General features: G+C 41.5%; 2 protein-coding genes across 8 annotated transcripts in view; one reads left to right on the top strand and one right to left on the bottom strand.

The window, feature by feature from the left end:
• LOC143347064 (uncharacterized) overlaps window positions 1-13439 on the top strand; it is a 31050-nt gene extending 17611 nt beyond the window's left edge. Inside the window, exons 23-34 of the mRNA XM_076775917.1 lie at window positions 125-557; window positions 678-865; window positions 961-7372; window positions 7454-7894; window positions 7971-8244; window positions 8333-8556; window positions 8635-8852; window positions 8933-9310; window positions 9395-9745; window positions 10778-11743; window positions 12341-12523; window positions 12616-13439. Coding sequence (XP_076632032.1) covers window positions 125-557; window positions 678-865; window positions 961-7372; window positions 7454-7894; window positions 7971-8244; window positions 8333-8556; window positions 8635-8852; window positions 8933-9310; window positions 9395-9745; window positions 10778-11743; window positions 12341-12523; window positions 12616-12708 — 10161 coding nt within the window. The 3' untranslated portion in view covers window positions 12709-13439. The remainder of the gene's footprint in view (window positions 1-124; window positions 558-677; window positions 866-960; window positions 7373-7453; window positions 7895-7970; window positions 8245-8332; window positions 8557-8634; window positions 8853-8932; window positions 9311-9394; window positions 9746-10777; window positions 11744-12340; window positions 12524-12615) is intronic.
• A 379-nt stretch (window positions 13440-13818) lies between these two features.
• Window positions 13819-27947, bottom strand: part of Efa6 (Exchange factor for Arf 6) — a 62080-nt gene continuing 47951 nt past the window's right edge. For 3 of the 7 annotated variants that reach the window (XM_076773777.1, XM_076773778.1, XM_076773781.1), the window contains exons 4-13: window positions 26029-26398; window positions 24412-25609; window positions 23140-23375; window positions 22858-23051; window positions 22576-22768; window positions 22317-22486; window positions 22009-22225; window positions 21772-21916; window positions 21315-21458; window positions 13819-20907 (exon numbers count right to left, since the gene is read on the bottom strand). In XM_076773777.1, the coding sequence (XP_076629892.1) occupies window positions 20659-20907; window positions 21315-21458; window positions 21772-21916; window positions 22009-22225; window positions 22317-22486; window positions 22576-22768; window positions 22858-23051; window positions 23140-23375; window positions 24412-25609; window positions 26029-26398 (3116 nt within the window). In that variant the 3' untranslated portion in view covers window positions 13819-20658. The other 4 variants (XM_076773784.1, XM_076773779.1, XM_076773780.1 and 1 more) reach the window with 4 other exon arrangements.

The raw sequence follows: 27947 nt of genomic DNA on the forward strand, positions 1-27947 counted from the left end.
AATGTGCTTTATTCCAATATGTAATAAAATAAGGTTCTGATATACAAATTAGTCATTTAATCATTTTCTATTTCAATTTATAATAATCTATTAAATGGTTGAAAGTTAGATAAGCTGTCAGTAGTCATTGTCACAGGAACAACCACTGTTGCTGGAGGAACTGTTGGAACAAGAGAAACGCGAGCAAGAAAAGCAGCAGCAGCAGCAGCAACAACAACAACAACAACAACAACAGCAGCAGCAGCAACAACAGCAGCAGCAGCAGCAGCAACAGCAGCAGCAGCAGCAGCAAAGCGATAATGCAAGTTCTGGAGGACCTCTTCTCAGTGACAGTGAGTTTGAAAGATTTAGAGCAGACGTTTTGGGTTCTGCACCTCTTGCTTCTCCTCCACAAGGAATTACATCAGTACCTGGAGGAGTTCCTGTAATTAGGCCAGCTTGTACACCAAGACCACCATCCGCTCCAGGTACCAGTTGGCAGCAACCAGTCCCGGATGCAACGAAACTTGCAGCCCAAGTACCCAGGCAGCCGATCGCAACACAAACACCACCTGAACGTCAGTACTTTTATTTCTATAATCATATCGAATATTATTTTTATTAAAAATTTCTATCTAAAATTAAGAACAAGGACAATGAGCTTCATGTTTTATACGTATACCTTTTATTTGTTACAGCGAGGGTTGCCACATTTAATATTTCTCAGATTCCCGCTCCGCCCACGCCACCAGAGAATATTGTGAATGAACAGGATCGTCAAGCACAACTACAATACGAACAGTGGCTAAACCATCAGCATCAAGTGTTGTCACAGCAACTGAAGTATTACGAAACTGAGGTACAAAAGCTGCGTAAAATACGAAAAGTAAGGATAGAATATTTTTCTGTTGCGGTGTTTTCTTTTTTCGGTTTTCACAAAACGCGGATTCATTACAGTTACATTCCCTCGTAATTTTACAGTCTTTGAATAGTAAGCAGCGTCAGCTACGCAAATCGGGGAACGAATTGACAGAGAATGACGCAAGCGAGCTACAACGTATTTCCAGCGAGCAAGCGATATTGCAAAAGCACTTGGATGCGAGTCGCAAGCAAACGCGTCAACACGGGATGCTGGTACAGGAGTATCAGAGTAAACAGCAACAAAGACAGCCTCAACAGCAGAGTAGTGAACCGTGTTCACCGTTGATGTCTCCTTCTCAGCACTCGCCAATGCACAGTCCTGCTGCTGTTGTTTCTCAAAGTCCAGGACCTGGGAACGTTCCTACGAGTATGATACAGCATTCGCCAGCGACTCCCATCATTCAGCACAGTCCAAATCCACCGCTACTGCAACACAGTCCTGGCAATCCACAATCGGGAAACCCAGGAACGATGTCGCCACATAATATGCAACAGTCGCCTAGAATCGGAACTCCACATTCGCAGAATGAAGAAAGTCCTTTCAGTCCTGGTGCAATGCCATCGCCTGGGATGTGTGGTCCTACGGCTACCCGAATGACGTCTCCTCAACATCGTGCAATTATCACTGGAAGACTGGCGACGAGTCCAGGCGCGTTCACACCGGATACTCGAAGCACACAACAAATCATCGGAGACCAAGCAGTCCGAGTTCACAGTCTCACGCAACGTTTTGTCCGTCCACCAGCTGTAGGAGAACCTGGACAAAGACCCAGAATGCAACTGCAAGGAGGAATCGTATACGGGCAACGTTCGCCATTAGGAAGTCCTCAGCCTACTCAGCAATCTTTAATAAGTCAACAACACCAACAGATGCTTCAGCGTCAGCAGATTATTCAGCAGCACGAAACAGCTGGGATTCTTCAAGACGGACAGAACACGATAACTCAGCGCACGCTGCAGATGGCGCAACAAAGGCAGCAATTGTTGCAACAGCAGCAGCAGCAGCAACAAATAGCACAACAACAGAGGCAACAGTTTCTACAAATGCAACAACAGCAGCAACAACAACAACAACATACCATGCAAAAACCACCGAGTTCTCCTATGGTCTCTCAACCAGCGAATTCTCCGAGTCCTCAGCTTCATCAACAGATTCAGCAGAATTATGGACAACCGCCGAGTTCGCCTATGCCGCGCAGTCCCATGGTTCAACAAACTATGGGCTCGCCAATGCTTCAGCAGCAGTTAAGTCAAACGTCTCAGCCTCCTAGTCCGATGAACACGAGGATTCATACTCATCCACCTAGTTCGCCTATGATATCGCAATACCAGCCACCGAGTCCCATGTCTCGTCATCCCTCGACGTCACCAATGCTGCAGCACCAGCTAAATAGCAGTCACCATCCACCAACGTCTCAACCGCCTAGTTCTCCCATGCCTAGGAGTCCTATGGTCGGTGGATCGCCTATGCAAATGCAAAGAAGACAGTCCACGGGCAACAGTCCAGCGATGCCTGATCGACCACAGAGTGTAGAGAATCCAGGGACTCCAAGAACGCCACACACTCCACATACACCTCACACACCGCACGGTTCTTACACGGCTCAGACCTCCAGCAACATCACGGTGACCAATGATCAGCAACAGCAATTGCAACAATCTCATCAGCATCAACAACAATCGCTTCCACAAGAACAAACTACTTCAACGGAACATTCGAATAGAGGAGGCGGTAATCCTCATAATCCATTGAATCCACTGCCACTCTTACATGCTTTCGGTCGATTTGGATATTTTAAACTTGGATTGAGGGGTGGCTCACCCATGTGGTCAACGAAAGCAGAGACCAGCAAAGGAAAAACTTCGGAATCGCATCTGTTGAACCTCGACGAGAAACCTAACACTTCTGTAGTCGTGCACAGAAAGACTGGCATACCGCAATCAAAAATTAATTCTCTAGTGTGTGCTGATTATAACGACTTCGATGATGATTCCCATACGCCGCCACAGACTCCTCCAACCGCTATGGAGACCAAACAGGCCACGTCGTTGTCAGATAACGGGCCGCTGACTCTAGGTAGTCCGAGTAGTAAAATGGAACCTATTCCTGACACCACGGATTATGACGACGATAAGACTATAGTGAACACGGAGGTGACGTTGAGCTCTACTGCGCAGCGAGATAGCGACGACATCACTGTGATAGATCAATTTGGGGATTCTGAGCTCGTGGATGTGATATCAGGGACCCTGGAGGGTGACATACAGGAGGAATACGTGCTTTTCGAACCTGGGATGGTGGTAGATCTATCTGCCGATAGCAACGATTCTCTCTGTCAGGCGTTAGTTAACGAAGGTAGCCAGGGTCACGATTTGGTTCAAATATTAGAAATAGAAAATCCTGAGTCTCAAGCCGACGAACCGATCCTTAGTGACGAGGATTTGGTGCCTTCTCACGCGCGAAACAAAAAGGGTCTACGATTAGACATCGTCAGGACGTTGCAATCTGGGAAAAAATTAGTTGCAGTGACCGATACACCTGAGTCGCCAGATCAAGAAGAACTTCAAGTGGATCCGTCACCTGGATCCTACATGGACCAATCCCCGGAGCAAGATCTTATGGTTTCCTTCGTCAGCGAATCGGAAGTAGTGATCATCGATCCTAGTACAAAGTCGCCAGAAGATAATTTGTCCAAAGAGTCGTGTGCTGACGAAATCGAGAAAGATAACAGCAACGTTCCAGACCCGCCAAAAGAGAACGCAGTCGCGGAAACTGTTGTGGAAGATCAATCAAAATCGCAGAAAGAATCAAAACAGAACAGAAGTCCTCCGCCATTTCTCTTCTCCGAAAAATTATTGTACAATCAAATGCCACCATCCAGCGTGCATCACGCGAACATAGGCGTGTCTTCAGTATGCAGGTCGACGGTTGCCTCGTCCACTCCTGGGAATACAAATATTAATACCAGCAACGTTAATACCACATCCTCCAATGTGTTATCGACGGACGCTGTTAAATCGACTGCAATATTCACGACTTTGAGCATGACGAAAGATGCTGTGTCTTCTTTTAACAACAAGAAACAATTGCCGTCGACGATGGCCAGCATCGTCGCGGACGCCAAGATCGCAGCCAAGTTGAGTCAGACGGCGTTGGAGAATATCAGTGTTGGATCACAGCAGAATACAAGGACAGAGTCTGTGCAGAAAATCAGCACATCGAACATAGATGTTTCCAAAAGTCACGTGGCCTGCTCAGACAAATTGACATCGACTGTCTCTAACGTGCAGAATGTTTTCACCAGTTTAGTTCAAAATACTACCAGTGGCGTGGAATCCAGTAATCCTACAAAATTACTTTTGAGCGTGCAACCAACATCTGTCACGCTGTTCACGCCAAAAATGTCGATACCTGACCTCCCCAAAAAGGAGAACAGCAACTCGGTAGCGATGACGAAAGATAAACTGGATATTTTTGAAAAGGCGAAAGTCAAAATTGAGAAGGACGAAACAGATTTGCGAAAGAACTTAGAAGAGAACAATGTGGACTCTCTGAGCTCTAACATTTCTGGTTCAAATACAGGCCAGGAATCAACACCAGACACTGACAAGAAAAACGATCCCCTGAATACAACCGATGAATTGGAAAGCATGCTCGAAGCGATTCATAATCCCGCTGAGAACACCATAAACAGAGAAAACTCTCGCACGGACAGCAAAACGGACGCCGTGTCGTTAAAAAGGATATCTCCCGTCACAGATGATTTATCACTGGTTAATATTTTGGAAAACGACTCTGAACCCACCGAAAACGAAAATAAAGACGAGCCAGCATCCGAAACGCAAAGGATAAATAACAAACCAAAGGAAATTGAAACTACTATCGCGGACAACAACACCATGAGCATACTTCAAAAAGAGAAAAAGCACGACGAATTATGTACAGATATCGAACCCAGTAAACCGTACGTGCAGCACTGTCTCAACGAAGAGAAGATGATGGACGAGTCATCTGACGATATATTGGACATGTTACATAATATAATATCATCCAAACCAGAAATGGCTAACACCGAAATTCTTCAAGAAGACAGATCCAGGAAAAGTATGATGTACGATTTGCCAACACCGTTGGATACTTTGCCTTTGAATATACTGCAGGACTCCTTGATGGACCTGGAACAGGAACACTCTGATAACGAACATCTGTTGTCGAATGAAAGCAAAGGACCAAAGTCGCGAAAGGTCGGCTCGCCGCCCATAGAACCAACACCGAAGAAAAGCTCTCCCCTTCCTCAACAGAGCACTCCTTTAGTAGTGAGCACCATAGCGCAACTGCAGAAGTGCACAACAACGGTACCTCATCTCTCACCTCTGTCGAAACCCACCGAGCTAACTTCAAACGTCGCCAACGTATCGCACCAGTTAAGAACGTTGCTCTCCTCTCTGCAGTCAAACCACTCGCAGAACTGTACAACAGTGAATCAAACTGCCATCGTCACGATGGTGTCTGCAATCTCTGGCCCGAAAGTAGGAAACATACTCTCCACCGCGAGCACGCCCGCCCCAAATTCTGTAAATAATCTGCACAGCAATGCTAACGTCCGACTGCAGACGTGCATGACTACTTCCCATTCGACGACGCCCAACAAAGCCGATTTAGAGACTACGACCACTAGTTATACTCCGCATACAAAGGAAAGTACAAATTCTACAGTAAGCGTCGTTTCTACATTGTGCAAGGTCACGCCTTCGGATCCATTTTTACGAGTCACTTCCAGCGGGATGCAGTCGCAACCTAGCAACAACCTTTCCCTACAAACGTCGTCTGTGATCACCCCTAGGCCACCGACCAATTCAGGAATTTCCATCACGTCGAACGCGATGCTGAACGCCATGTTAGCTGGGACGAATTCAGCGAAACCCACGATCGCCGGCCATCGAACGAACACCGCTCCTACTCAAGCCAGTAATTTATTGAGTTCTGTTATGGCAACCTCGGTGCAACGCACGCAGAGTCTTCAGGCGATACTGCAAGTGAGTTCCGGTATTTCTGCTGCTCCTTCGCGCGTTGTTGTCAACGCTACGTCGACCACCGTCACGACGTCCATGCAGTGCGTCAGAACGATTGTACCTCCTATAGTCACCGCAAGTACCAACAGCATCAACGTGACCACCAGCATACTGCAGAGTACTCTGTCACAAACGCCGACTCTTTTGCATTCTCAGCTGACGTCTGGACAGGGCCAGTACAAATCAACTAGCCATTTAGCGGTGGATAACAAGAACACCGATCTTGAGAGACTAGCGCAGAGTACACCGTTGAAAAAGGAAGAAGAATCAAACTGTAAATCGCAATCTGTGCTTGAAAAGCCAACTGCTAGAGCCGATATGGACATGAGCAAAGGTACTGCTGGATCGCATAGGATGGAAGAGTCGCAGAATGTACTGTTGAAGCAGTTGTTGCAAAACACCGCGTGTGCTACAACGACTATGTCTTCTGGTTCCTCTCAAGGTCCGAGTTTGCCACTGGTACCGTCTCTGGAGGCACAGCTGGCGAGGCCAGTACCACCTACTCCATTTTCTGTCTTACCACCTCTGTTGAACGAAGTGCCAGCTCCCAAGATCTCCAGCAACAAGCAAGTCCTCGCCCGGGAGACGTCGTTTCTATCGCAAACAGTAACACCTTTGAAGGTGCAGAGCCCACCAACCAAAGAAGAGCCACCAAAACCACCTCCGCCGTTGCCAACCGCCGCACCAGTTTTGTCCCAGCAGCGCATGGTCGACAGTTTCGTCAAGCAACAACCAACGCCGCAACAATCGACGAAGACCACGCCTATAGTGAATCAAGGAAGCCAACAGTCTACGACCACGATGACGAAACAACTACCGCTCACGGTGAAGCCGCCGGACACGACCGCATCTATCAAGCAAGAACCTGCTAGTACTCAACCGCCAGCGAAACCTGCGAATGACTCTGTTATTAACAACAATGTTCCAGTACAACAGCAATGCGTATCGGCTCCTATGGTCGTTTCGCGAGTCGTGCAACAACCGAAACCCGTGATCACGACTGTGGCTTGTAAAAATATACAGTCTACGATGCAACAAACACCCAGCTCCATCCAAGTAGCGCAAGCATTGACGACCGTCACCACCAGCCAGCCGCAAACGCAACAACCTCAGCCCCAAATACCGGTTACCCCGAAATCCATTGTTTCAACGCAACAACCATCCCCACATGCAAACACAATACCGCCATCAGTGCCTCATACGGTGTCTCATACTGTGGGTCACCAAGCCCAGGCGTCACAGGGTGCGAATGCACAACACACAGTGCCTTTAGTGGAAGTCAAAAAGGAAGTTCTTGACGAAGTTCTATCTAGTGGTACACCTACCCAATTAACCGATACCAAAGACTTTCTTACTGCCAAAGAAGAGCTTATCGACGGATCGATTGACGACAAAACTGGTATGCAAAATACATTTATTCGAATAACGCCCAACTCTGTTCGAATACAGAATTTGATGCAACGTGTAACTTGGTTTCCAGATCTCAAGAAGTTGAAAAGGCGACAATATCAACAAAAACGGAAACAAAGCCAGGGAAAAGACGCAGCGACAGCACCTCAAAAGAAGCGCGCTAGGAAGGTGTCTCGCTTAGACGAGGACTACGACACGTTTATCGACAATTTAATGACACAGTTGCGACAACTTCAGCCAATGGCAGTATTAGAACCCCTTCTAGGCAAAAATTATGGCGTGTGTCCTATCTTTGGCTCGGGAGACTTGACGAAAATTGGAAGCCAAAAAGATTACAACACCAGGACAGGAGATTTGGTGGGTTCGTACGGATCCGCTACGTTGCCGGGTGTCTCTGATCACTATAACACACAGCCATTTGGTGAATTAGAACCCTTACCGCCTCAACAGCCTGCTTCTACACAGAGAGGATTCTATGATCAAGAATTTCCACCCCTTAAATTAGACGATTGTAAGCGTCCTCGCTATTTTTGTTTTACTTTTTATATAAAATGAAAAAACGTATAATATAAATATCCAACTTCCAGCCGATGAAAAGAAGGAGAATTCTTTGTTGGCAAACCGTGATGTCGATTCTCCTGATACAATAGTCAGTTCATCTTCACCCGAATGCGTTATCCCAGAGTTCATACACCGATTCCCTGGTTTGAGATTGATCGAAGAAGAGTCGGACGAGGAATCTGATTGGCTGAAACGCGTGTCACCTGTGATACCTTTAATATCCCCGATACCGATCAGGCTCAAACCAGCATATGTCAAAGATACGGCTAAACAAGATAAAGAAAATCTTGGAATACCGAGGTACGCGAAGTATTGTTTTTTTTTAGAGATACTTTGAAATCTTGGGAGTACTTTTACAAAATTTTCTATTATACTTTGTTGTATATAGACTCGGAAAATCACCTCCAATACCTCTGAGAGATGGCAACGTAACAGTTACATTAACATTAAATAGTCAGGCTGCAGACGACATAATGGGAGTACTTAAAGACTTGGCTAATATTTTAAACATAGCTCCTCCCACTGGTTACCAGATAGTAGAACGTACCACTACTCCCCCTAGTCAGAAATTAGGTCTTTATAGAACCAAGGGAAAAGATGGTAAAGAGGGAGGTATGCATCGTAGTTACTTGGATAAAAATTATGTGCTGTCAGAAATAGATAAAGATAAAGATGAATTGACTTTTACAGCTCCAATTGATATACAAAGTATTTTGAATGGCGCTGCCAAATTCTGTCGTCATTGCGAGGTTGTGATATTGAATAGTTTAATAAGGAAGAAAGTATCAGACTTACCATTTTTAAGTAAGGAAGAAGCGGAGCCTGGCGATGAATTATGTTTCTGTTCGGCAGCCTGTTACATGCAATTTGCCCTCATGCATAGAACACCCTCGAATACGCAATATAAGGTGAACATATTATTCAAAGGAATGACAAAGGTACCCTATAATTTTATATACGATAATTTAATACGTATTTCTTTCTTTAGGCTGCAACCATAGTAGATCATTTATGTCATAAAATAGACAGTAAGATATTGGACGACGATTTTAAAAAGGGAAAGAAATTTGTAATCAAACAATCGATCGAACCCGTTGAAAGCATGGAAATTGATCAGGTGGAAAAGGAGTCTGAAATTAAAATAAAAACTGAGAAGGAAGATCACGATATCTCGGATATGAAGGAGGAAATAATGGAGGAAAAGAAGTCGAAGAAACATCCTGCCGTGGAGGAATCCTCGACCGAATCGACTGAGCCGCAACCACCTGCTAAAATATGGAGAGGCTTACGGTACAAAAGTTGGACTATTGGCTCGATGCAACCTCATACAAAGTATAAAAAACCAACCGACAAAGAGATCACGGAGGTACAGACAAGAATAATTTTAAATATAAAATGGATAACAGATCAAAATTCGAAATAATCAAGGTACATATATTTTGTTGTATAGATGCTTTTCCGTATGGGGGTGACGGTTATACCTGCTAAAGCGGAAGACAGTCGACGATGTATGTTTTGTCACAATCAAGGTGACGGTACAGCCGATGGTCCCGCTAGACTACTTAATTTTGACGTCGACAAGTGGGTGCACTTAAATTGCGCCCTCTGGTCGGAAGATGTGTACGAAACTGTAAATGGTGCCTTGATGAATCTCGATACTGCTTTGCAACATAGTCTTGTATTAAATTGTATTGTTTGCGAGAAGCCGGGAGCTACAGTAAAATGTTTTAAAATGCGCTGCACCAACGTGTACCACCTTGGCTGCGCTGTCAAAGATGGCTGTGTTTTTTATAAGAATAAGGTAAAATTGCTTTAACATCAACGTTGAGTCGACTCAAACTCAATTGGCCGCTCAAGGCCACATCTTCCATTGCATTAGGATATCCCAGAAAATATTGCGCATTTCTAAACCGTAATTTTTTAAGTGCTAACTACAACAAAACAATTCCCAAGCATAATGGTGTATGGTCTTCTGCCATTATTACGAAAGCAATTCCATTCCTCTGCAATATTATGTTGACTCATTGGATTCAAAAATCTACGCACGTCTATGTTCTATATCGTCATTATTGTTAATCATTGAGCGCCAATTTGCACTTCGCTACTAGATTGCAGGCCGCAGTCATATCAACACTAATCATTACACCGGTCATATCACGAACAAACACGCGATGGATCGAACAAACAATAGTATCCACAGAAATGAACAAAACGATACACTTTTAAACAAACGCATTACATTAAGACAAAAGTTTATTTCTTCTTTTTTTTTCTTTTTTTTAAGACACTTGGCACCGCTTTGCAGACACTAAAACATCAAAAATTTGATATAAAGTCTTGAACCGATGTTTTTTCTACACTGAAGAAAGGTGTTGATCAGTTTATCTTGATCTTTCAGGTGTTTTGCTGTTCTTAATATAAAAGTCAAGGTGACGGGGCCCAAAATCTAATGGATCGGGCCGCGTGCTTGGCATGCCTCATCTAGACTGTATACTGGGTGAATTATAGTTTTAATTATAGAATTATTGTTTTGTTTCCAATAACGGTCCAATCAAAGATTGCATACAGATACAATGTATATTTTCATAATTAGCGTAAAACGAGATTTTCAAGAATATATTGGTTCCTACATTTCGTTTCGATACGGTTTAAAAATAATCAAGAAACAAAGACGACAAGAGTGCGCAATATTTTCTAACACTCCGCAATATATCTTATAACGAGGGTAGCTCCTCGGTAACCTTGAGCAGCCAATGTACTTTTACCCGACTCGAGTTTCTTTCAACCCTCGGAACGTGTGCGGACCTCATGAATTGTTTAATGAAATTTTCAGAGTACCTATTGCTCTCAACACGTGCAAAAGAACGAGAAAGATAACGAGCTGACGACGCTATCCGTGTATAGAAGGGTGTACGTAAATCGAGACGAAAACAGACAAGTCGCAGCTGTGATGCATCATTCGGAGCACAATCATTTATTGAGGGTTGGGAGCCTAATATTTTTAAGCGTTGGACAGCTACTTCCGCACCAGCTCGCCAATTTTCACACACCAAACTACATCTACCCGGTTGGATACAAGATCGTCAGGTTCTATTGGAGCATGAGGAGGCCGAATAAACGATGTCGATACGTCTGTTCCATTCACGACGTTTCCGGGCGGCCCGAGTTCAGGGTGCTGGTCCAAGAGCCTCTCCAAGAGGACGTCGAGTTACGGGACGCCACGCCTCGCGCTGTTTGGAGCAGAATCCTCGAGCCACTCTCCGACTTACGAAGAACGACGCACAGCGTCCAGCTATTTCCACGTTACGTCTCCGGCGAGGACCTGTTCGGGCTGACCGAGCCAGCGGTCGTTCGCGTTCTCGAAAGTCTTCCAGGCATCGAAACCCTAACCGATTACAGATTCAAATACGGTCGGAACCCCCTATTGGAATTGCCGTTGGCGATCAATCCCACGGGCAGCGCGAGAACCGAGGCGCGTCTACGTAATCAGCTCCCGTGGAAGAGGCCGCATACGCAGCGCACAGGCTCCTCGGCCAGGGCAACGTTCGTCCCGACCGCGACAGTTGCCGGCGAAGTGGCGTGCCCCTACTCGAAACAGTTCGTCCATTCCAAGAGCTCGCAGTACAAGAAAATGAAGCAAGAGTGGCGGAACAACGTGTACTTGGCGCGATCGAAGATACAAGGCTTGGGGTTGTACGCTGCCCGCGATTTGGAGAAACACACTATGGTCATCGAGTACATCGGAGAGATCATTCGCACCGAGCTGGCTGAGACCAGGGAGAAGCAATATGAAGCAAGGGTACGTCCTTTTGCCACTAAACGACGCGGTGATCGGAAATCCCAAATAGCTGGCCAAAATGCTTACGCCGTTGTATCTAATTCAATTGAAATTTGGCTATGGGTCGTTCCACGTCGCATCGAGCATCTTTTGGTGATCGATATTAGGGATTTTCGTGATATTATCACTAAATTCATTGCTCGACTATACGATACTGGTATTAATATTCATTATAAAAGTATAAGTATCGTCTATCTTCTTGATCTCTGTGTAATGTTTCTAAAAATAACATTCTTAAACATTAGTTAAATCTATACTTTTCAACCAGTCTTGAAAATCCCAACTTACTCGGATATAGTACACCAAACAGGATACAAACTTGCACAGTAAGTAGGTACCTCGTTATAGTTTTGGCAAAATTGTACATGAAATCTGCAGTCTTACGAGGAATCCATAATTATTATTTCTAACATTTTGACGTTTGGAGAAGGACACATTTGGTCAATTCTTTTTGGATTTTCGATAACTGTGCGCCGTGACCTGTCTGAGTATTCTTATTCGTTATTAGATTGACTGTTGTTGAATGGCAGAAAGCAACATTGGGAACGTCTGTTACAGAATCGTGGTATTTATATGTTCCGCCTAGACGAAGAGAGAGTGGTCGATGCAACGTTGTGCGGAGGCCTCGCAAGGTACATCAACCACTCTTGTAATCCGAACTGCGTCGCTGAAATCGTTGAAGTCGAACGTGATCTTAGAATTATAATCTTTGCAAAGCGAAGAATCTCACGTGGCGAGGAGGTACGTTGTCTTTAACTATTGGTATTTATTTTTTCCCCTCTTTCCTGCAATTCTTTTTTCCTAAAATTTGTACAATACATCGTTTGTTACAGCTGGCATACGATTATAAATTCGATATCGAAGATGACCAACACAAGATAGCATGCGCATGTGGCGCGCCTAACTGCCGCAAGTGGATGAACTAAAGAGCTCTATCCACCGTTGTTATTGTTACTACGTTATTGGGTAGGTTTTACATGAAGAAAAAAAATATATAAATATATATATAAATATATATATATATATATATACCATGTATATATATCATGTATATGTATATATATATATGATAGACACATTATTTAATTTGTAAAGTGCCATTGCAGTTTGACTAATTGAGATTCATAGTGAAGTTGGTGCTATGCCATCACAACATTCCTCCAAAGTTGTACAATATTAGTTTTACTTTACAAAACATAGAACATTGATCGCTTGTATATTACGGACACACTCGAGGACACGACACGGAATAATTGCGAAACAAATTTTATGGGTCGTGTGTATGTATACAGGAAGTTTGTATCTTTGTATGTTGAGTAGAGTCAACGTTTAGTTGACCGATATTGTAATATAAATCGTTTATTAATTATTATTGCATATACATTGCACTGTATCTGTACATAAGTAGAGATCCATGTTATTTTGAATCACCGGATGAATTATGTAAAGTAACAGTATCTAATTTAGAATTATATACAATTATAACTATTTCATTATATGATAATAAATCCGTACAAAATCTACTGATACCTTCGTTTTTGTAAATACCTTTTACGTGTAATACGATCTATTATATCGTGTGGTAGATTAAAAAAAAGAAAAAAAACAATTATCTCTCGATTTTGATGAACTGTACACAAATGTTCGAAAGCTTTTCTCCGTGATGAATGTTAATATAATTGTATATTGTAATGCAAATATATATGTTTCTCGGTGATGTAGCAATAAGAAATATATTTGTATATTTATCCAGAAATTTGATCGACGATATCAATTTTTCTTCCATTATCGAGTAATTCTTCCTTACGAGAATTTTTATATTATTAATTATGTAGATTTATGTACAAGTAATGTGTATATATATATATATATATATATATATATATATATATATATATCATTCATTAGAATTTCAAGATCGTTTTATAATGTAGAAATGTAGAAATAAAATTTGCCTCTCGTAAAACTTGTACTTTATGCTTAATTTATTTGATTTGAAAATATTAGCAGACACGAATTGAGAAAGATAGAAACAATTTCTTGTTCACAATTTTATTTTCATAATTGTAAAGTAATATTTACAAAGGAATATATCGCATGTACAGAAAGTACACAGTTGTTCTTCGAGTTTCGATTAGTATAAGAGAAAGAATTGAAAGAAATTGAAACAATATGTACAATGATCTATCGGTTATAGGGACGCGTCTCGCGATTAGTTTATACAGAGAAAAATTATACGAAGTCTTTGATTAATTCAATTGTACAATTGAAGTACAGCGATAAAGGGGAAAAACAAAACAAAAGTAAAGAAAACTTCGGTTGACTTTACATATTCGTGAACGTAACGCGTAAATTGCGTAAACGCGAGAGAGCAGTACATTACAAAGTATCAAAAGCGAATAATGAAATCGATGAATATACGAACGTAAATGCGAGTAAAAAATACATTGTAATCAAAGTGTATTTTAAATGCAATTCTTTGGCATTTATGCACGATATTATTATAAGGCGATCTAACGTTACAAAATAACATATGTACAATTAAGAAAGTAATTATCACCTTAAGCGTAAAGTAAGTACGAAAACAAGGTACAACGCTTAAAAAAAGAACACACACACACACACTTGTGTACTACGATGATTCAGACAACAATATCGCGTTTGTAAATTTCCACTATAAAAACAGCTTCACAAATTTATACTTGATCGGTACTGCGGCTCTAACATGTACATTGATGTTGATCGTATACTGTATATTATTTCTAACACAATCAATCTAGCGAGGACTTATCGAGTATTTTAACTAACGTGTCAACAAATATTTTTCAATAAATTATCACGCACTTTATGCAATACATGCAGTTTGTCCTCAACTTCACATGCTTATTCAATTTCGTAGGTGTAACGTATCGTGTGAAATTATCTTACGGTAATTCCTTAATGTGTAATATTAAGTTTCCTCGATGGATGTAGGAGACCCTCAAATTGCTCATCGTTACATATCTCGAAACACTTTGAGCTGTTCCTCTTTAAAACGAACTAGTAAATTTCATTTATTCGTTGGGTTCTAATCGACACAACACGTACCACATTCTAATCAAAATTTGACGCGTGTCTGAATTTAAAAATTAAGTTGTAATAAACTTGTTTAATTGATAATCTCATGGTAATTCTGTTTCCTCGGACAATTTTATGACCATTAGTCGTTATAACCTCGAAAACACTAGAAAAAATCGAAGAGCCCTAAATACGAAATCTCTCTTGTAATTAATTCTAGGAAGTAATTTTGTTGAATCACCAAATTACCTAAGGTTAAATTCACATACATCGACAGATTTTACTTGACAATACTTTCAATGTAACATGTTTCCTTTTTCCCAACAAGGAAAACTGACTATCGACGTGATATACAGGGTGTTCGACCACCCCTGGGAAAAATTTTAATGAGGGATTCTGGAGGTCAAAATAAGACGAAAATCAAGAATACCAATTTCTTGATGGAGGCTTTGTTAAAAAGTTATTAACGTTTAAAGTTCCGACCGTACTGAATTTTTTTCTCGAAAATGCGTAGGATTTCGGGGGTACATGTAATAACCAAAAATGATTGTAATTAACCCCCACAGCTAACAATATTTTTTTCAGAACGATTTGAAATATTTTAATTTCGTCGAAAAATTTCACAACTTCTCGAATTTTTTTCTAGAAAGTGGGTAGGATTTCGTGGGTATGTCTATTCACCAAAAATGCTTATAATTGACCCTTGCAAGCAAAAGTAATTTTTCCAGAACGATTTGAAATTTTTTAATTTCGTCGAAAAGTTTCACACTTTCTCGAATTTTTTTCTAGGAAATGAGTAGGATTTCGGGGATATGTCTATTCACCAAAAATTATTGTAATTGACCCCTGCAGACAAAAATATTTTTTTTAGAACGATTTGAAATTTTTTTTTTTCGTCGAAAAATTTAGGCCTTGGATTAGATTTTCGGTAAGGAATTTTTTTCTCGAAAGTGCGTAGGATTTCAGGGGTATGTGTAATGACCAAAAATGATTGCAATCGACTCTTGCAAACGAACAAAATTTTTTTAAAACGATTCGACAAATTTTTTTTTCTGCCAAAAAATTTCAGCACCTATCCGATTTTTTTTCTCGAAAGTGAATAGGATTTCGAAGGTATGAGTATTCACCAAAAATGCTTATAATTGACCCCTGCAACCAAACATAATTTTTCCAGAACGATTTGAAATTTTTGAATTTGATTGTTAATAACTTTTTAACAAAGCCTCCATTAACAAATTGCTATTCTTGATTTTGGTCTTATTTTGGCATCTAGAATCCCCCATTAAAATTTTTCCCAGGGTTGGCTGAACACCCTGTATAGGAATAACAGCATCCTATGAAATGAAAATTTTTGATAAATTTTCACTGTAAAACTTATATATATATATGTATTGTAATTTCGTTGCACGTTGAAACAGTTTTGACGATGACCTGTCGACTTCGTTCACGATGACACTGGCTCAATCCTGTTGCATGCAATAAATTAATATAATCATTATACAAGTATTTAATAAACGTACATTAATGCGAGAGAAGCTTCGGTTTATTCACGTTTTGAAAAATTAAATTTTATAATAAAATAAACGCAAAGAAACTTCTCCTTTTATGCATTTCATAAGTGCACATTCAAGTATCGAATCTTATAAAAAAAAAAAGTCATTCAGTGTCCAATATGACTAACTCCAATTGCTATTAATATGGATTCATAAACATATTTCTTTCCTTAGTATTATTTGTTTTGGAGTTAATCAATTTGTTTTTTGAATAGCTTATACATTTTAACTCTTTGAAGACATAATACTCTTGGAGTAAGGTAATAGCATTTGATGAAATTATTTCCGTAATATGAATAAAAATGCTGTTCAAATCAGTTAATAATACATAGTTCGTTTATTATCTTTGAAAGATCTTTTATTGAAATCACAACCTGTAATAAGTTTCTAATGACGAAAATTAATATTAAGCATCTTATTGTATGTCTACAAAGAATTTAGAAAAGTATAGTCTATGATAAAGTGTAAAAAGAGACTGAAAAAGTTGAATGTACATAACAAGTGATTTTATTCTCAAATAAATTTACTCTGTATTGTATAATTTTACGATTTTACAGTTCTGTATATGCGTAATTGCGATTGTATTAACGTGTGACAGTGTGGTACTCATGCTCGTTTGTACAACATTGTCTGCAGCTGAAAACCTGGTAATAGAAATTAGACACTGAAGTACAAATTAATATTTAATGCATTCAGACCGATAATAAAGCAAATTTGTTGCATTCCATGCAAATCTAATTTGTGTTAGTCGTGAAACTGCGAAGAAACCATCTTTCAAGCAATCGTACAAATGAAAAATATGGGTTTATGAAAATTCTGTCGAAAAAATTCCATTATTAGGAATCTTTAATGTACACGTAATAGCCATGAGTTTTACTTAAAATACTAAAGTAAAAGTAACGACGGTAATTACTGTACATACAAAATCAATTACGAAACGTAAAATTAATGTGCAAAAAGTATACAGAGCTGCAGGCATTTGTGCATACTACATTAAATGCCTAATGACACGTAACATATGAAAGTGTTGCATGCAACTTTCATAAAACAAAATGCAAGTGCATACATACATATATCATGTTAGGAGAATACCTACTGGTATCTGAAACTTTGGGATTCGTACGTGAAACTTGTGAATCTATGTAATCTGGAGACTGTTTATCTTTATTGCCATTAGCATTATATAGTTTATAATAATTATTATATTATCCACATATAATACAGTTTTATGTACAGGGGGTCTAGTATACACTATGATTAGATGTAGCGAACGACTTCTCGAGAACAATACAAAAGGATGTTATTAATAAAAATAGTAAACAGATAATCGAAGCAACTAGCTACAATGAAAATATAAAAGTAATTAAATATATTTACCGGTATACGTTTAAATTAATATATTCTTAAATACTGAGTAGTAACTCGATTTACAAGAACCACATCTAAAGATGCTAATTCGACTAGTCAACAAATAGGTTCATTTAACGTCTGCACTAAAAAAAATACTTGCAAGTTATAATAAAAACGAAAAAAAGTTGTACCAAAACTGCTAGATGAATTTCATTTCAATGTGACCACTGAAAATCGTAGGTTTTGATTCATTCTTAAATCGAAAGGAAAGAAATTAGGTGGGCCCTAATATTGGATTCCCAAGAGTACACTGTCGTTTTATTAGATTCAGAACATTTTGGCATAAAATAATTATGTAATACTTACAAACGCTCTTTTTTCAGTGTATTAAGCCTTTCATTCAACGTTTAAACAGTTTCGAAACATATATAGAACGTTAATGAATAAAAAAACCCTTGGCTAATTACTTCAAAATAAATACTTCGGTATTCCTCGTATATAAAACGCAACTTAAAATATTATCAAACAATTGTATCTCGTTAAGTAAAAACAGTATGAAAGTTTCTATTCTGCGTAGGAATAAAAACATTGAACTCCATTAAAAGTTCTAAACCGTTACTCTTTTTAAAAGCTGCTGTAACGTTTGATAAAGCATTTGACTTATTACGTAATACTTTTATGCAAGAATAATTATGCGTATACATATACATATATTTGTATATATGTACACAGTATATACATACATGTATATATATACGGTACTGTATAGTTGTTTTAAAAAGGCTAGAATAATTTCGATAAATTGCTACTGTTATGCATCTAAACGTAATGTCAGAACAGTGATTAGAATAATTATGAGGCCTACGTAGTCCTATCTGCAATATTAATTTTTATAAGAAACGAAAGATTCGATCTTTCTCTTGCGACTTACTTTTCATTAACTAATAGACTACCGAGTGACGCTTTTTGCTTGTTGACGTATCAACCAATTTACAGAACGCAAAACAACGCGATCACAGAAAAACGTACAACGAACGACTTAATGGTTCCACCTCGTCGCAAAGATAAAATTCGTCACCTGAACATCGTCAGATTGCAACATATAGAAATCGAGGACGCAGATAAAATAGAATAGATCGAGCTATTCGCGACAAATATACCAAATACAAAAATATATCATACAATCTACAATTGTAAAGTGGCTGATACACAATTTGACAGTGCCATAAACGAATTTAAATATGCGCGTATATATTTTTTATCCAGTCTTAACTTCCGTAACATATTATTTAAACTCTTACCCTCTTAGCATAATTGTATTCGTTGCAAACTAACAACGAAATTTAAACAGCAGAAACGACACCGAACAAGAAGACATTCTTGATTGTCGCGTGTCATCGACAGAGCACGTTACTCTTTAATAATGAAACACGCGTTTCGACTAAACGCGTACTCTTAATTAATTTTTATTGTAAAGAATAAAAACATCTATTCAACGATTTTAATTCAACCTTCACGTTCGCCGTGATAACTGTTAAATAAATACTCAACAATAAACATAAAGATACTTTGGAATCCATCATCGTGTAAAGTTTTGCAAAATATCACTCTCGTTGCTTGTTCCATTACACTTCTGACATTAAATACTCTAAACTTTTTTTTTTGCTCGAAATTTATCCGTGAAACAAAACTCTAGTTCTTTGGATGACAATGAGAAATTAGGTCTGGAAGTTACAGTTATCGCGGGATTATTTGATAACAGTTTGTTACACTTAAACAGTCCGTAGCACTCAAACATAAAAAAAAAGATGCACCCATACTCGCTCTTGATGAATTTTATAAAGTAGCAAAAGAAGCCAATGTTACCTTAAAACCACCAATCCTGTGATACAACACAAGCTAGTTGAGTATGTTATAAAATATTAGCAGCGAACATAAAGCAGAAACCAAAAGCATGAAAGGATGCTCGAGTAAGATATTTTGTACGAAGATAGACACAGTTTGGTATAGCAACAAAGTACCGTGCATAGTAACCATTAGATATTATGCATCAATGAATTTTAAAATTTCTCTCGGTCAGTAAAGGTTACGCTATACAACTATAATTTAAATACAGAATAATTAGATCGGATTTTACAATACATTTAAGAAAGAGCAGTTCGGTTATTAAAAACTTTGCTCGTAGTTTCTTTTTTCTTAATGAACATGCATTTGTTGCTGTTTTTATACAGTTAGTCTTATATTCAAATTAATTGAACGACGGTTAACAGCTATCCATTCCTTGCGACGTTAGTCAACGTTCGAACACCCATCTTGTCTAATAGAATTGTTCTATACGTAACTGGTCTTATCTTCAGTCAAGGCACGAATCTTAATCGGGCCTTGTCAAGTCTTTTTTAACGCTTTAACAATCTACTGGGTACAATTAGTGAACCATTTACACTATGCTGAGTTAGGTGTGAACCCGGACCCAATCACCAGTTTGTTAACCGGTCTCGAATATGCGCTTAGGACAGCAACTTTCTGTTCAATGAATCGATGAATCGTTATAAAAACTTATTGACAAATGTGATACTTGAGCGACGATGAATAAATTGAATTATTTAAAGAAGGAAAACGAGTGAAAAGAAAATCGATACCAGACGAATAATACAACGGAAAGGTTGAAATGCTGCTGTGCTATAGCGCCGTACGAATGCTACCACTACCAGTTTTAATGGCCGCTGATAAATCACGATTAAATATATTAAAAGAGAATGTGAGTACACGGTACAGTAAAGTACAGTACTTAACAAGTGATGCGTCGAATACATCGTTAGGTTTTCGTTAATATTTCTTCCAAATTTCAGCTGTTGCTTCTGCCTGCGTATGCAGGTCAGATTAGACCACACATGCTGAAAAGACACCCATCACACGTCAACCAATGTCCCCGCCGTAGTCCTGACCGTTTAGCAGATTACGGTTGTAAATGGCAGCCCTGTAACTGTACCTATTTATGGCTGGTCGATCGGGAACCGGCGGTGGCACTAACGCCACCTCTGAATTCAGCAGAGCCCCGCTTCCTTCGTCCACTTCGCCGATGCTGCTCTCCACCAAAGGTGGTTCCATCTCTGCAAATGCCAGCCTCGATCGTAACAAGTATGCGTATGTCTTGTACCTCTTCAACTGTAACACGGGAACAGGAAAATGCTAACGTCTGCTCTAGACACGGACATCTTCTTTAATAAATAAAAAAGAATCTTACTCGTTCCATACTTAAACCCCACTTTTTAAAGCTCAAATCAAGTACCTAGATCGGAGAGCGTGAAAACGTAATATTTGTAGTTATGAAAATTGTTTTGTTTAAATAATTATTTCCTTTAATTAAGATGGTATTAAAATGGTATTAAAAAAAAAATAATATCCATTGCATCTAGGTGTTGATTATGAGACGGTGGAGTTAAATAGAACGTTGAGAGTACAGTGATATTATTTCAGTTACAGAAAATTTTAATACACGAACAACAATATGACACTCCAGTTACTTAACGTGTCGACAATGAAGAAATATAGAGTACAAGTTTATTAATTACCTCATGATGCAAATAGGCATCTTTTTCCTTATAGTTCTGTACAGTGAGAGCTTTCGCCCCTCTTTCGGGTGGATGCCGTCTGTGTTCCTCCAGTTCAGCTTCTAATTTGTTAACCCTTTCCTCGTGGTCCCGTAACTGTTCTCTCTAACAACACGATCAAAAATCCAAGAAACCGTCAGTTAAACACTTGGGAAGGTAAAACGCGCGAAAACCGGGTTGCTATACACATATACTAGATTCTGTACGATGGTTCTAATCTCGTGTCCAAAAGGGGATAATCTCTGTTTTCAATGCTGTATTCCGTTTTGAAGATATGAGAACTTAGAGAACGAAGTTGGCTTCAGGGATAGTAGAGGAAGGCTTGTAAATAAAGAAACAATGAAAACAGATTATATTCGTTTCGTGGCCGCGGTCAAAATTTGCTGCTTAACGCTTTCTATCTCGCGATATTACTCACAGGAGATAATTTCGTGTGACTGCAGGGAAGCAGAGGTCGTTGAAATTTTCGTTGAGAGCCCACAGCTCCTGCTAGCGGCTGGCAGGAGAAACTCGCGCACACGAAATTAATCGTGTCGATCCATGATTGTAGTTCTTTGGAATCACTGAAAATCACGCCAGCTTTCAACTTATATATCCAACGGATAGCGTTATCGCGTTGCAATAATCTTATCGAAACTTTTGAAACTGCGATTACCTCGTTTGGAAGAGATACTCCGCTTGATCAGCAGTCTGTAACCTGAAGACGTGCTGCTTTTTCGTGTAGTCGGACGCCTTCGTGGCCAACGCATGGTGAATGCGTATCGCATTGTGTAAACTATCGTTACGGAAGCCATGCTCGTCTTTGTGCAAATATAATACAAGTTCTCTCAATGTACAATAATACATCTTCCATCCTCGTTTCCCGAATGGTGCTGAAGAAGAAATTACCCATCGTTTTATTAAAAATCATCTCGATTATTTTAATTTTTATAGTTTTCTGTAAACAAAATTTCTAAGAATTACTTTTTTTCCCGTTGGAATCGTAGCAACATTTCCGCATAACGTAACCCTTCTTGAACTCCGTAGCACCCGTAACATTTGGCACGTCGAGAAATGGATTGCCGGTTCCAGATATCGCTGGACCATCACCCTGTTGAATCGCTTGGTTTGCTGTTTCATCCCCTTCTTCATCCCTGGGCAAAAAATATATCATCGAACGACTTTGTCTGCTGTACCGATCGTATTTGTAGTAATTAGAAATTGATATTTTAATCTAACTTACAAGGCCCATTCCAAGGGGAACGATTTAATAGCGTTGTAAAGCTGCTTCAGCACCTCCCTGGGAAAATTATCACCATCGTTCAGTTCCGAAAGGTTTTCTATAAATTCGTTACACGACATTTTCCTGCCGATATTTTGACCGTGTAGATCCGTATTGAGCAGCATTATAGCACAAGTTAAGGTATGAACAGCGTCTGAAACGTTAATTCGAACAGTGCAGTGGAAAAGTGACGTTTTCCAGCTTCAACCACGAGTCGGGTACTTGGGACCACGTAACGCTTACCCTGAGAATTGAAAGCGCCCGGGTTGCAATCGAGAAATCTTTTGGAGAAATGTATAAGAACCCTTTCTCTCTCCTGGGTCTCCCCTGTCAAAGAGAATTGGGCAAGGAACTTTCTGAGAGCCACGTCCAGCGTGTCCTGATCAAAGCTGAAGTATCTCAAGTATTCTTCGGCTACAGCTGTACTAAAATCGTTGCTGAAATAAAAAAAGAAAAGAATCAACCTTACGAAACTATGACAACTCGAAACAGATAGATCAAATTCTGACACGGAGTGTCGCGTACTTTTTGCTAAGGTGTCTAGAGACGTCAGACTTTTTGAACCCGTCTAAAGAGTACAGCCTTTTGGCCAATCGAATCGCCGATGGCAAGTCCACCGCTTTCGGGCTGTAATGGAAGCTGTGCAGACTTTCGATGTCACTTTCTTCGTCGGCTGACTGAGGCGGTGACGCGCCGCTGTGCCTTTCGTCGTAGTTGCAGATGTTCTGTGCTTCCTTTTCGTCCTCGCTCTCCTTCAACTCCTATGGTATATATTTAGATGTAAAAATCGTTCTGTTCTTTAAACCAAGTCGTTAGATTCAACGTTTAGACAAACTAAACTGGACTGGCTGCTCAAGACTACGTCCCCTACCGTGAACAACGTTGCACGTGATTTCTAATTTTACGCTATGCGAACTTGCATCTTGACACCCGTCTAGGGGTTGCATAAAGAAGCGGAAGATGAAGCGGGTTCGTCAACTAGTATAGTGGGAGTAGCCAAACGGCACAGTGGGAGTGGCCAAACGACATGGCGAAGGTAGACAATCGGTACTGTGAGAATAGTCTCTTAATGGTCTTGAGTACCCAATTAATTTTGTTCCGACTGCAGTTATATCATTAATTTTACAATGTGTACGATTGAATTCTCAACAATTCGCATGGACAAATTATTAGTACATAGAATATGTTAAGTTATTATCAAGAATGAGATCAACGCTCATTATCCTCAGCTATTTCATGAATGCTCTATAAAATTAACTGTGCTTCTTCAAACTGACTTTTCTTAATCGATCGTATAATTATAAATATGATTACAAATATATACATTATCTTCATCGTGGTGTAGCGCCAGGCGCAATTCAAACCTATACAATACCAAATCAACGGACAAACATGGAATGCTAATTGGCGCACATTGTTACACTATCGCAACCGTAAGATTGGACTCGGTAACAAATTTGGTATTTGATCAAACAATAGAACGAATAGGATATAACACCGAGAGAGAGAGCGAGACAGAGGTACGATTTGATCATCAGCAACAGCGATCGAAACAGAAATTCGATCACGCGTATCTTATCGTTGGGTGACCGAAACTTCAAAGCGGTGACACACGTGCGTATCGGTACGTCACCGTTCAATAACAATCTTTCTTCTCGTGAAATCTTTACGATGGTATTATCAAAGAATAACAGTTTGCGAATCTCTTTAGAGCATTTTCGAGACGTAGCTTTTCTCAAGCGCGCAGGACAACTTAACTTAACAACGCGCTAACAACAACAACCCTAAGTGCGCTACCTGATATCCAACGAATTCAGGGGTAACGTTGCCAGCGACAATGGTGGCTGACCGCTGCACGGTGTTCTGAGCGGTGGAGGTGGGTACCAGGTCTGCGTTGCTGGGGTTCCCGCGTCGCCTGTTCTGCCTGGGGCTGGTGTTCCTCGCAGACACGGCGTCCTTGTCCGGTCCTTTCACCTGTATCACTATCCTGTGCTCGGTAGCGTCTTGCGCGGCCGCGTACGCGTTGCTCGGCTGCGCGGTGGTCTTGAGCCTCCTCTGTGGCGGCTCGCTGGCCAGTATCGTCGAGTCACTGTCACTCGGATCACTGACCATCATGATATCGCGAGCACTCAGTATGTCCATAGTCTCCTCGTCGTTGTAGTCGGGACTGGACATGTTGCTGATGGCCTCGGACTGGCTGAGGTCACCGTTGGTGGGATGAAGCCCGGAGGCCGAGGACGTGGTCCCGTCGCCGGAGGGGCCCAGGGCTGTCGCGGTGGTGCCCGTGGGTACCGGCGGTGGGAACCTACGGGATCCAGAATTGGAGGACATGACGGAGGACGAGACCGAGGTAGGGGAGGCCGGCGATAAGGATCTCTGGGGACTAGTGCCCTCTGTCGAGGAGTTACTCGACGAGGACTGCGACGAGCTGCCGTTTTGGCAACACGAGGTGCGCTCCGAGGCGGACGGCGAGCTGACGGGCGCGTTGTACGTCCACACGATCCGCTCGCTGGACAGGCCCTGGCCGCTGTCCGGCCGCGTGTCCAACAGGGTGTTCAAGCTGGACGTGACGTCGTCGTCAATGTCAATGTCCACCGCGCTCATCGACGGGTCCTTTTGGAATTGCAAATGATCCTCGGAGCGCGAGGTGCGCACGAAGCCGCTCGAGTAACCGAAACTCGCGGCGTTCGGTTTGTTCGCGTCGCTCTGGCCCGGGCACTGGACGCTCTCGCGTTTGCTGATCCCGACCGGGGAGGTGCTGGCCGAGTTCGAACCGGTGCACTTGTAAGCACGGTGATGGCCCAGCATCTCGTTAGGACTGGTAGGTACCGAGTTATGATGATGGTGATTGTGGTGATTATGGTGATGGTGGGTGTGATGATTGTTGTACCTCAGCGAGTCGACCTTCTTCTGGTGCTTCGGTAACAGGCCGGTGCTCTGCTGGGTGCGCGACAGGTTCAGCATCAGGTCGCCGGTCATCATGTACGCTTCGAACCTGCGTTTGGAATCGTAACATTTAACTTGGTGAATCCTTTAATCACGAATCGCCTACTCGCGAGTACAAATGTCCAAAGCGATTTCCATTCAACGAATAACGAATAAAATACAATTTGAATGAATTCTAACCTAAAAAAAGGGCTAAGAATTCGCCCGTACTAACCAGTATCGCTCCATAACTAAAATTTATTCGTGAACTTTTAGTATCTTCTTATCGTTCGATATTTCGAGCGAAAATTCGCCCGACTCGGTACACGCCCGAAAGCAAACTAAGCTCCTATCTTTAAAAGCGTCTCGTAAGCCAGTTTACAAAGGTGATTCGCTCCGTTGCGGCTGAAGGCGCAACATCAAGACGAGAAAGCTCGTTTCAACATCAGTCTCGTTTCGCGGTCTCGGCATCGACAAAAGGCCACGTACCTAGGCGTGTTCTTCTGTCTGGTGAACTTATCGCCAGAGAGAGGCTCCCATTGGGCTCGTTCTTCCTCTTTGAAACTGTCGACCGGCGGAAGAAGCGCCTCCAGCTCGGAAGAACCGGACGCGTCGCTGTAGGAACCGTTGCTTCTGGTCGCATATTGCGTCGCGCCAGTCGGTTCCTGGAGTGAACCACACGGCAGTTCCGGTGTTCCAGGCTTTCCCGATTCCGTGTTCTCGCCGTTACCCGACGTCACGGCCCTGGGGTTACTCGCGAGGATCGTCACCTCGTGTGAAATCTTCGAGGAGTCGGTTTCGTCGCAGACCGGCTGGCCAGGCGATAGCAAACGGCGTACATGCGCTTTTATTCCAGGATCTGTGAAAACAAACGACGTTATCTTATCTGGGTTTTGGTAAAGGCGAATTTTCTGTTCGTCGATAAAACGAATCGCTCGAAGGAATTACGTGTAATTGTTTTGTGACAGTGCTTCTCAACGTACGTTGTCTATTACTAGGACCGCCAGTAGAGAAACGAGAAAACATAATTACTATATCTGCACAAGATAGACAAACATCTACTGCTCGTGTTCCATTTGTTTTCAATTGTATCTATTTTGTGTAATATCGGATGTCTAGCAATTTTGGTTACGCTTGGAAAGGTTGAGAAGCACTGGCTTATCACAATTGCGGCTTGCGAGGTTTGTCTATGAAAGGAAGATAAGTGAGACACACATAATTTATTTGGATGTTATACAGTTGAGTGTCTGACCAAACAAATATGGTACAATGTAGAAAAGTAGTTAATTCACGGAATAGAAACGATGTCCTCCCCGGTTATATGAAATCGAATAGACCTGATTTAATCTCGTATTACATGCTTACACAATAGCAGTCTCCGGGCTATACGAAATTGAATTGGCTCGTACTATATTATGTAAGCAGATTACATATCGGATTACTTACCCCGATAACTGCACGAACCTCGATTCTTCCATTGCAAGTATCGAGGTTTATGCAATTATTGCTATAAGTAACCTAGATCGTACGGATCCCGAATCCAGAGGGTTAAAATTAATTTTCCTTAAAACGTGTTTCTCCGTAAAAAATGTTCTTTCTTATAGGTCGAAAACGTACGAGTGGCTAACAAACATTTGCGGGAAAAGAAAATCGATTCTGGTCGCTTGACGCAACCCTCCTTCCAATTAGACTTCCAATTCCGGCCGTCAACAATCGCTCTTGAACCGCCATACACGTCGCGGAGCTCGAAAGTCCGCAACCCTATTCGCGAATATCCCCCTTTTCGCTAATGCGCCGGCGAGGCCGCGTCGAAACGTCCGTATTTTTAAGACAAAAGTCTTCCGGCGCGGAAGGCGTCGGAAATTCCAGCACCGTTGGCTCGTTTCTCTCGTTCCCCGTTGGCAATCTCGTTGTGTATCTCGACCGCGAAATGCATGGGCCGGCCGTGGCCAGTGAGAAACTCGCGGCGGGCGAGTGTATTTTCAGCGAGCAGAAAGGAATAACTGGGACAGGTCTTTCGGCTATACGCGGAGGTCTGATTAAAAAGCGGCCGCAGCCGGGCTGTTTCGCTCTCCGCAGCGAGGAAAATTTATTGCCGGCGCGTGGAGGACTTCAAAGCGAACGCGCCAAAGAAAACTTTCCGCGTCGAGGGACCGCGCGGGGCGACGTCCACCGGGGGAAACGAGCCCGGCCAGGAAGACACGAAGCGAGGAAAATAAGTTCGATTCCCGCGGGACCGACCGGCACTGGTCACCGAACGCGATTTACGAGCGCCGGAGAACGACGAACGAGCCCGTGCAATAATGCACAAACGTTCGCGTCGCGCGCGAGGCCGTGTTGTGACCGACACGCTCGCAGACTGTTGACGTTTACTTCGTGGAAACGAGCGACGACGCTGCGACCTTATC

This window comes from Colletes latitarsis, chromosome 10 (assembly GCF_051014445.1).
Source record: "Colletes latitarsis isolate SP2378_abdomen chromosome 10, iyColLati1, whole genome shotgun sequence".
Classification (NCBI taxonomy): Eukaryota; Metazoa; Arthropoda; class Insecta; order Hymenoptera; family Colletidae; genus Colletes; species Colletes latitarsis.